The 9,260-nt window shown below is 49.7% G+C and overlaps 2 protein-coding genes across 2 annotated transcripts in view; one reads left to right on the forward strand and one right to left on the reverse strand.

Annotated features, from left to right (window-relative positions):
- The window catches only part of LOC137894670 (tectonic-1-like), a 30,219-nt gene extending 27,002 nt beyond the window's left edge, over positions 1–3,217 (forward strand). Inside the window, exons 14-16 of the mRNA XM_068740119.1 lie at positions 54–207; positions 2,741–2,872; positions 2,954–3,217. Coding sequence (XP_068596220.1) covers positions 54–207; positions 2,741–2,872; positions 2,954–3,103 — 436 coding nt within the window. The 3' untranslated portion in view covers positions 3,104–3,217. The remainder of the gene's footprint in view (positions 1–53; positions 208–2,740; positions 2,873–2,953) is intronic.
- A 234-nt stretch (positions 3,218–3,451) lies between these two features.
- Positions 3,452–8,173, reverse strand: hvcn1 (hydrogen voltage-gated channel 1). The gene is made up of 6 exons (XM_068740120.1): positions 7,988–8,173; positions 7,440–7,544; positions 7,082–7,313; positions 6,609–6,721; positions 3,943–3,995; positions 3,452–3,869 (listed from the first exon to the last, which is right to left on the reverse strand). The coding sequence occupies exons 1-6, from the start codon at positions 8,171–8,173 to the stop codon at positions 3,452–3,454; spliced, it is 1,107 nt and encodes a 368-aa protein (XP_068596221.1).
- Between the last annotated feature and the right edge of the window lie 1,087 nt (positions 8,174–9,260).

The following is a 9,260-nucleotide window of genomic DNA, read 5'->3' on the forward strand; positions in this document are numbered from 1 at the left end:
TGATTCAGAGTCAGCGTTTCCGTGTCTGTGTGTGACTTGTCTTTTCCCTGCAGACTGAAGGATGCTTCTAACTGCTCCCTGGTACTCCAGTCACTTCTGGATGTTCTACGGGGGGACAGCTATCCCCAGTACGTGGCCTCATTTGGAAATTCTCCATTAGAACATCCGCTGGACTGGGTGCCGATCCAGAGAGGCTTTGATGCCGGGGTGAGCAGTCAGACACGAGTCGACTGAAACAAGAAGACAAAGGGAATGGGTTGAATTTAAAGGACATCCAGGATGTCCTCTAAAGGTTCTCCTGCCTGAACTAAAGGGTGTGACGTTTATGAGACACTGGGTATTACTAGTGAGTATTAATAGTGAGGATTACTAGTGAGGATTACTAGTGAGTATTAATAGTGAGGATTACTAGTGAGGATTACTAGTGAGTATTAATAGTGAGGATTACTAGTGAGTATTAATAGTGAGGATTACTAGTTTAGGATTACTAGTGAGTATTACTAGTGAGGATTACTAGTTTAGTATTACTAGTGAGGATTACTAGTTTAGTATTACTAGTGAGTATTACTAGTTTAGTATTACTAGTGAGTATTACTAGTGAGTATTACTAGTGAGTATTACTAGTGAGGATTACTAGTTTAGTATTACTAGTGAGTATTACTAGTGAGTATTACTAGTGAGTATTAATAGTGAGGATTACTAGTGAGGATTACTAGTTTAGGATTACTAGTGAGTATTACTAGTGAGGATTACTAGTTTAGTATTATTAGTGAGGATTACTAGTGAGGATTACTAGTGAGTATTACTAGTGAGGATTACTAGTGAGGATTACTAGTTTAGTATTACTAGTGAGTATTACTAGTGAGTATTACTAGTGAGGATTACTAGTTTAGTATTACTAGTGAGTATTACTAGTGAGTATTACTAGTGAGTATTACTAGTGAGGATTACTAGTTTAGTATTACTAGTGAGTATTACTAGTGAGTATTACTAGTTTAGTATTACTAGTGAGGATTACTAGTGAGTATTACTAGTGAGTATTACTAGTTTAGTATTACTAGTGAGTATTACTAGTGAGGATTACTAGTGAGTATTACTAGTGAAGATTACTAGTGAGGATTACTTGTGAGGATTACTAGTTTAGTATTACTAGTGAGTATTACTAGTGAGGATTGCTAGTGAGTATTACTAGTGAGTATTACTAGTGACGATTGCTAGTGAGTATTACTAGTGAGGATTACTAGTGAGTATTACTAGTGAAGATTACTAGTGAGGATTACTTGTGTGAGGATTACTAGTTTAGTATTACTAGTGAGTATTACTAGTGAGGATTTCTAGTGAGTATTGCTAGTGAGTATTGCCAGTGAGTATTACTAGTGAGTATTGCTAGTGAGTATTACTAGTGAGTATTGCTAGTGAGTATTACTAGTTTAGTATTACTAGTGAGGATTACTTGTGAGGATTACTAGTTTAGTATTACTAGTGAGTATTACTAGTGAGTATTACTAGTTTAGTATTACTAGTGAGGATTACTAGTGAGTATTACTAGTGAGGATTACTAGTTTAGTATTACTAGTGAGTATTACTAGTGAGGATGACTAGTTTAGTATTACTAGTGAGTATTACTAGTGAGGATTACTAGTTTAGTATTACTAGTGAGTATTACTAGTTTAGTATTACTAGTGAGGATTACTAGTGAGTATTACTAGTGAGTATTACTAGTTTAGTATTACTAGTGAGTATTACTAGTGAGGATTACTAGTGAGTATTACTAGTGAAGATTACTAGTGAGGATTACTTGTGAGGATTACTAGTTTAGTATTACTAGTGAGTATTACTAGTGAGGATTGCTAGTGAGTATTACTAGTGAGTATTACTAGTGACGATTGCTAGTGAGTATTACTAGTGAGTATTACTAGTGAAGATTACTAGTGAGGATTACTTGTGAGGATTACTAGTTTAGTATTACTAGTGAGTATTACTAGTGAGGATTTCTAGTGAGTATTGCTAGTGAGTATTGCCAGTGAGTATTACTAGTGAGTATTGCTAGTGAGTATTACTAGTGAGTATTGCTAGTGAGTATTACTAGTTTAGTATTACTAGTAAGGATTACTAGTGAGGATTACTTGTGAGGATTACTAGTTTAGTATTACTAGTGAATATTACTAGTGAGGATTGCTAGTGAGGATTGCTAGTGAGTATTACTAGTGAGGATTGCTAGTGAGTATTACTAGTGAGTATTGCTAGTGAGGATTGCTAGTGAGTATTACTAGTGAGTATTGCTAGTCCACTGGTGGAACGTCTGCTGCTGGCCTCGCCGGCTGAGGACGCTCAAACACATTTCGAGTGGAGGAATGGATCTGATGTCCGTTTTGGCGCTGAGACCATTTCAGCCGCTCCACTTTGCTGTAACAGCAGAATTAGAGGAAGTCACAGGCGGCACGCATCCAAAGCAGCTCCTCCATTAAAGTAGCTTCAAATCTCCTAAATGGCTACCAAGCGAGTCATCAATCAATATCAAGATCAGAAAGTTGATCATTAAGAAGCATCTTTTCTAGTTCAATACCGGTGAGTTGTTTGGTAGCTTCAGCAGCAAACGCGCGTGTGCTTAGCTAGCAGCTTCACTCTTCAGGTCTGCAGCGGTGGCCTCAGCACCTCTGGGGGCCGCTGAGCCACACCCACCCTTCAAAGCGGCCCCAACTCAACGTCGAATCACAATCCTGTCTGTTTCTGATTGCAGGGAGCCCGAAGCTGCAGCGTCCCTCTTTCACTTCATTTAGAAATCGAGTGGACTCGATACGGATCCCTGGGGAATCCCCAAGCCAGGATTGTGAGCGTCAGGGAAGTCATCGAAACGGGCCCCCCAGGTTTGGTAAGCATGGCTCGGTCAGAGACGCTGCAGCTGCTTGCGGGGTTCCAAATCAAGTCGTCTCACCCTGCTGTTCCTCCGCAGGCCCCGCCACGGAGCGGCGGCGGCGGCGTCCTCCCGATCAGCAGCTCCGTGTCCTTCGTAGCGGTCGCTGCTGCTGCTGCTCCTGCCTACAGAGCCACGCCCACCATCGATGCCCAGCTCCCCTCCGGCTTCTTCTCGCCGCTGCTCTGAACGCGCCGCTATGTGGCCTCCGTTACAACGTGCACCGTGTGCACGAGCCCGTTACTGCAGTACTGTGTAATAATTCTGTACACAGGATTTTGTTAAATGTGTTTTAATAAAGAAAAGCACTTCAAAATGTTTCCGCAGACGGTCTTTCATACACCAGCGATCAATCTCCATAAATGTCGCAAATATTTACAAGCCAATGAAAGCTACCCCCTTTAGCTTCGTGGAGCTAGCTGCTAGCATCTTCAGTAGCATCTGAACATCTGTCAATCAGAGACGCGGATCTGATATCAGATATCTCTCTACGAGCTTCTGTAACGGAGCAGCAGGAATAGAAAGCGCAGTATTTGTTTAGACTGAAGAGGAAGGCTGTCCAGAAGACGGGCAGTCCAGAAGACGGGCTGTCCAGAAGACGGGCAGTCCAGAAGACGAGCGGTCCAGAAGACGGGCGGTCCAGAAGACGAGCGGTCCAGAAGACGGGCGGTCCAGAAGACGGGCGGTCCAGAAGACGGGCAGTCCAGAAGACGGGCAGTCCAGAAGACGGGCTGTCCAGAAGACGGGCGGTCCAGAAGACGGGCGGTCCAGAAGACGGGCGGTCCAGAAGACGGGCGGTCCAGAAGACGGGCAGTCCAGAAGACGGGCAGTCCAGAAGACGGGCTGTCCAGAAGACGGGCAGTCCAGAAGACGGGCGGTCCAGAAGACGGGCAGTCCAGAAGACAGGCAGTCCAGAAGACGAGCAGTCCAGAAGACGGGCAGTCCAGAAGACGGGCTGTCCAGAAGACGGGCAGTCCAGAAGACGAGCAGTCCAGAAGACGGGCTGTCCAGAAGACGGGCTGAGCTACAAGGCGATGGCGTGTTTCTCCAGGAGGGCTCGAAGCTTCTGGTTCTCGAGTTCCTGCAACAGAGGGACAGACACAAATCAAAGCTCCGCTACAGTACAGTAAAGTACTTTGGTACTTTAGAGTATTGCTGGACTCAAGTGTCTCCTGTGGAGAAACCCTCATGACGGGTGCAGGAAAGGACGAGTGGACGGTTCCAGTGTCATCGCTGCTACGCTGTCCAGCCCACACGTCCACTAACTGCACTTCCTGAAGACACAACTAACGTCTGGAAACAGGGACAAGGACAAGTGAAGACACAACTAACGTCTGGAAACAGGGACAAGTGAAGACACAACTAACGTCTGGAATCAGGGACAAGTGAAGACACAACTAACGTCTGGAAACAGGGACAAGGACAAGTGAAGACACAACTAACGTCTGGAATCAGGGACAAAGACAAGTGAAGACACAACTAATGTCTGGAAACAGGGACAAGTGAAGACACAACTAACGTCTGGAAACAGGGACAAGTGAAGACACAACTAACGTCTGGAAACAGGGACAAGTGAAGACACAACTAACGTCTGGAAACAGGGACAAGTGAAGACACAACTAACGTCTGGAAACAGGGACAAGTGAAGACGCAACTAACGTCTGGAAACAGGGACAAGTGAAGACACAACTAACGTCTGGAAACAGGGACAAGGACAAGTGAAGACACAACTAATGTCTGGAAACAGGGACAAGTGAAGACACAACTAACGTCTGGAAACAGGGACAGGGACAAGTGAAGACACAACTAACGTCTGGAAACAGGGACAGGGACAAGTGAAGACACAACTAACGTCTGGAATCAGGGACAAGGACAAGTGAAGACACAACTAACGTCTGGAATCAGGGACAAGTGAAGACACAACTAACGTCTGGAATCAGGGACAAGGACAAGTGAAGACACAACTAACGTCTGGAATCAGGGACAAGTGAAGACACAACTAATGTCTGGAATCAGGGACAAGTGAAGACGCAACTAACGTCTGGAATCAGGGACAAAGACAAGTGAAGACACAACTAACGTCTGGAATCAGGGACAAAGACAAGTGAAGACACAACTAACGTCTGGAATCAGGGACAAGTGAAGACACAACTAATGTCTGGAATCAGGGACAAGTGAAGACACAACTAACGTCTGGAAACAGGGACAAGTGAAGACACAACTAACGTCTGGAATCAGGGACAAGTGAAGACACAACTAACGTCTGGAATCAGGGACAAGTGAAGACACAACTAACGTCTGGAATCAGGGACAAGTGAAGACACAACTAACGTCTGGAATCAGGGACAAGTGAAGACACAACTAACGTCTGGAAACAGGGACAAGTGAAGACACAACTAACGTCTGGAATCAGGGACAAGTGAAGACACAACTAACGTCTGGAAACAGGGACAAGTGAAGACACAACTAACGTCTGGAAACAGGGACAGGGACAAGTGAAGACACAACTAACGTCTGGAATCAGGGACAAGGACAAGTGAAGACACAACTAACGTCTGGAATCAGGGACAAGTGAAGACACAACTAACGTCTGGAATCAGGGACAAGGACAAGTGAAGACACAACTAACGTCTGGAATCAGGGACAAGTGAAGACACAACTAATGTCTGGAATCAGGGACAAGTGAAGACGCAACTAACGTCTGGAATCAGGGACAAAGACAAGTGAAGACACAACTAACGTCTGGAATCAGGGACAAAGACAAGTGAAGACACAACTAACGTCTGGAATCAGGGACAAAGACAAGTGAAGACACAACTAACGTCTGGAATCAGGGACAAGTGAAGACACAACTAATGTCTGGAATCAGGGACAAGTGAAGACACAACTAACGTCTGGAATCAGGGACAAGTGAAGACACAACTAACGTCTGGAATCAGGGACAAGTGAAGACAAGACAAGTGATTTCAGGGGGAAGCAGACAAAGCAGGAATCAGACTAGCCAGCAACATTAGAGGACTTCTGCATGTCCAGACTGTCCTCTGGACGCTGCTTCTAGCTGCTTGTACAGACTGTCCTCTGGACGCTGCTTCTAGCTGCATGTCCAGACTGTCCTCTGGACGCTGCTTCTAGCTGCATGTCCAGACTGTCCTCTGGACGCTGCTTCTAGCTGCATGTCCAGACTGTCCTCTGGACGCTGCTTCTAGCTGCATGTACAGACTGTCCCCTGGACGCTGCTTCTAGCCGCATGTACAGACTGTCCCCTGGACGCTGCTTCTAGCCGCTTGTACAGACTGTCCCCTGGACGCTGCTTCTAGCTGCATGTCCAGACTGTCCCCTGGACGCTGCTTCTAGCCGCATGTACAGACTGTCCCCTGGACGCTGCTTCTAACTGCATGTCCAGACTGTCCCCTGGACGCTGCTTCTAGCCGCATGTACAGACTGTCCCCTGGACGCTGCTTCTAACTGCATGTCCAGACTGTCCCCTGGACGCTGCTTCTAGCTGCATATACAGACTGTCCCCTGGACGCTGCTTCGCGCCGCATGTACAGACTGTCCTCTGGACGCTGCTTCTAGCCGCATGTACAGACTGTCCCCTGGCATCATCAGATTGATGAAGACAAAGGTGCTCTGTGTGTGGCTGTCTTTGCATCAGTGTGGACGCTTCGTGTCCAATGTGGTGTGGACGCCTCACCAGTGCATCGCTGCGCTCCTGGAGCTCCGTCACCCTCTGGACCAGATGGTCGTAGCTGTCCTTCAGCTTGTGCATCTTCTGTAGAGCCCGAGTCTTCACCGACACCAGGATACCTGCAACGCCATCAAACAGTCAGCGCGGCGGGCCCCCGGTCCCCCGGCCCCCGGTCCCCCGGGCCCCCGGCCACCGGCCCCCTGGGCCACCGGGCCCCCGGCCCCCGGCCCCCTGGGCCACCGGGCCCCCGGTCCCCCGGTCCCCCGAGCCACCGGGCCCCCGAGCCACCGGTCCCCCGGGCCCCCGGCCCCTTGAGCCCCTCAGCCTGGACACATTACAACAGCCCTGTGCCGCTGGACCTCGCTTTCTGGTCTCTCTCCAATCGGGTCAGAACCAGATTGTTTCTGGTTTCATCACGAAATGATCCATGATGATCAATAGATGTGAACGCTAAAGACAGAAATGGAGTTGGTGCTGACCATTGATGATTCTGGCGACCCTCCAGAGACGCAGCAGGATGAGGAGGCCAATCCCATCGAAGGCGTCCTCGTGGAAGACGAAGACGATGTCCAGTATGAAGGACACCATCACCACCAAACCATCAAATACCTCGAACTTGTGCTGGAAGAACTCCAGGCGGTAAGAAAACAGCTTTCCAATCAGCTCCACCACGAAGAAGGTGACCAGAGCCAAGCTCAGGTAGTGAAAGACCTGCAGACACGGCCGAGGGGACAGCTCAGAGGGACACTACGCAGTACGAGTACCAGGAATACTGCTCTCAGCTCGGATACAAGAGGGATGAGGCTGTTTGGGGTCGGGGGGGTCGGGGGGTCTCACCTCTGGAGCTACGTGTCCGTGGTCCAGCTTAATGACGGACAGGTCTATAAGCAGCTCCGCCAGGACGAAGACGGCGTCCAGGACGACGAGACACACGACCAGCACCTGGAAGCAGAGACAGGAAGCCGCTTCATTCAGGCTCAGCGTGGGACCAAGCTGCATGCTGGGAGATGTAGGCAGCATGCTCCTACCAGCAACACGAGTGACCTCATCAATACCCCCCCTCCCACATCGTCTCATCCAATCAGCATCCATCATCGTGTCACTCTGGATCATCAATACTTTGATTCTAGAGAATCTAGACTTCACTGATCCTCAGGATCCAGATCAGGACTAAATCAAAAATAAACTTCATCCACTTTGTTGTTCTTCTTCGACTCAAGCAGGAGACAGAGGGACAGGGTGTGGACGCCACTCGGCGTTCACTTCATGCCTGCTTCCTGTTTTCCTGTCGCTCGGAGCAGGCGGGGGTTCGACTCCTTGCTCGAGGGCACGTCTGCAGCGCCCCAGACGTGAACAGGTGCGTTCTGTGGAGTGGGTGGTCCTACCTGGAAGCGCTCGCAGCTGTAGAGTCTCTGCAGCGCCTCTCTGAGGGTCCGGCTGGACGGGGACGGGGACGGGGACAGGCCGGCGGCGGCGTCCAGCTCCTCGCTGGCCTCGTGCAGCTCTTCATCCTCCCCCTGGGCCGGCTGCTCATCGCCCACGGCGGTGAAGTGTCTCAGGAACCGGGCCATGGTGCCGTGCTCTGCGACAGGACGTCCCGACTCGCCTGGGGACAGACGGGGAGCGTGTCAGGAGCTGGACGCTGGACCTGAAGCGGCTTCAGTCCACGTCCTTCTCCTCTTGAAGGAGGAGCGGCGTCAGGAGGACGGCGTGGACATCCCTTCTAGAACCCCCCCCCCCCCCACGACCCGTCCTGCAGGACAGCAGCCTGAGAGCAGGAGCCCGCACATCCTGGGGGGGGGGCTGAATCAGCTGACTGCTGGTCGCCCAGCACAGGGGACACGTGTCCCCTGCTGTGTCTCCACGTCCACGCGGGAGAGGCGTGACGTCAAACCCACCGCAGGTCGCGTAAACCGTCAGCTGGTGAGCAGAACCGGGTCGCAGGTCCAACACGACGCGTCGCCGCGGCGGCAGGAGGAACGTCTTACCTTCCTTCTCCTCCGCTGCAGACGAGCAGCTTCTCCTCGGAGGAACGCTGACACCGGACCTGAAGCCCGCTCAGGCCCCGCCCCCCGACCGGCCCCGGTTCTGGTCCGTCTCTCACGCCCCGGGCTAGTTAGTCTAGCTAGTAGTTCGTGTTAGTTGGTGCTCTCGTTACTGGATGAAGTTTCATGAGTTCGTCTCTGATCAATAACTCGCTCGTGAAACACTGTAAAAAAAAAAAAAAGTCGAAAAGCCCCCCAGCAGAGAGCAGACCTCCTCCAAGCTGCTCACGCCCCTCCCAACCGGATCCACGTGGTGATCCGGATCAAACGGCTCGAGATTGTTCGTGGTGTGTTTCCTACATTCCATAAACATCGATCAATAATCAGCCAGAACACGTGAACACAATCATGTTTGTGGTTATCACAAGAATGCAAAGTGTCATAAATGTGGCAAATTGGACAGATTCTGAAGACGTGCTGATGTGGAGGACGAAGTGAGAGACACGAGAAAAAGGGGAAGGAAAGCTGTGAACGGAAAGACAAAGAAATGTCAGGTTACGTAAAAGCTGACGAAATAGAAGATGGCGTCCCGATGTTTTCTGTGTTCAGTTCAAGCGGTGCTGCCGGCGGCCGGACAGGACCGTCTTTAATGTGGACGGAAAAAGGGATGATG

Source organism: Brachionichthys hirsutus, chromosome 6 (assembly GCF_040956055.1).
Source record: "Brachionichthys hirsutus isolate HB-005 chromosome 6, CSIRO-AGI_Bhir_v1, whole genome shotgun sequence".
Lineage (NCBI taxonomy): Eukaryota > Metazoa > Chordata > Actinopteri > Lophiiformes > Brachionichthyidae > Brachionichthys > Brachionichthys hirsutus.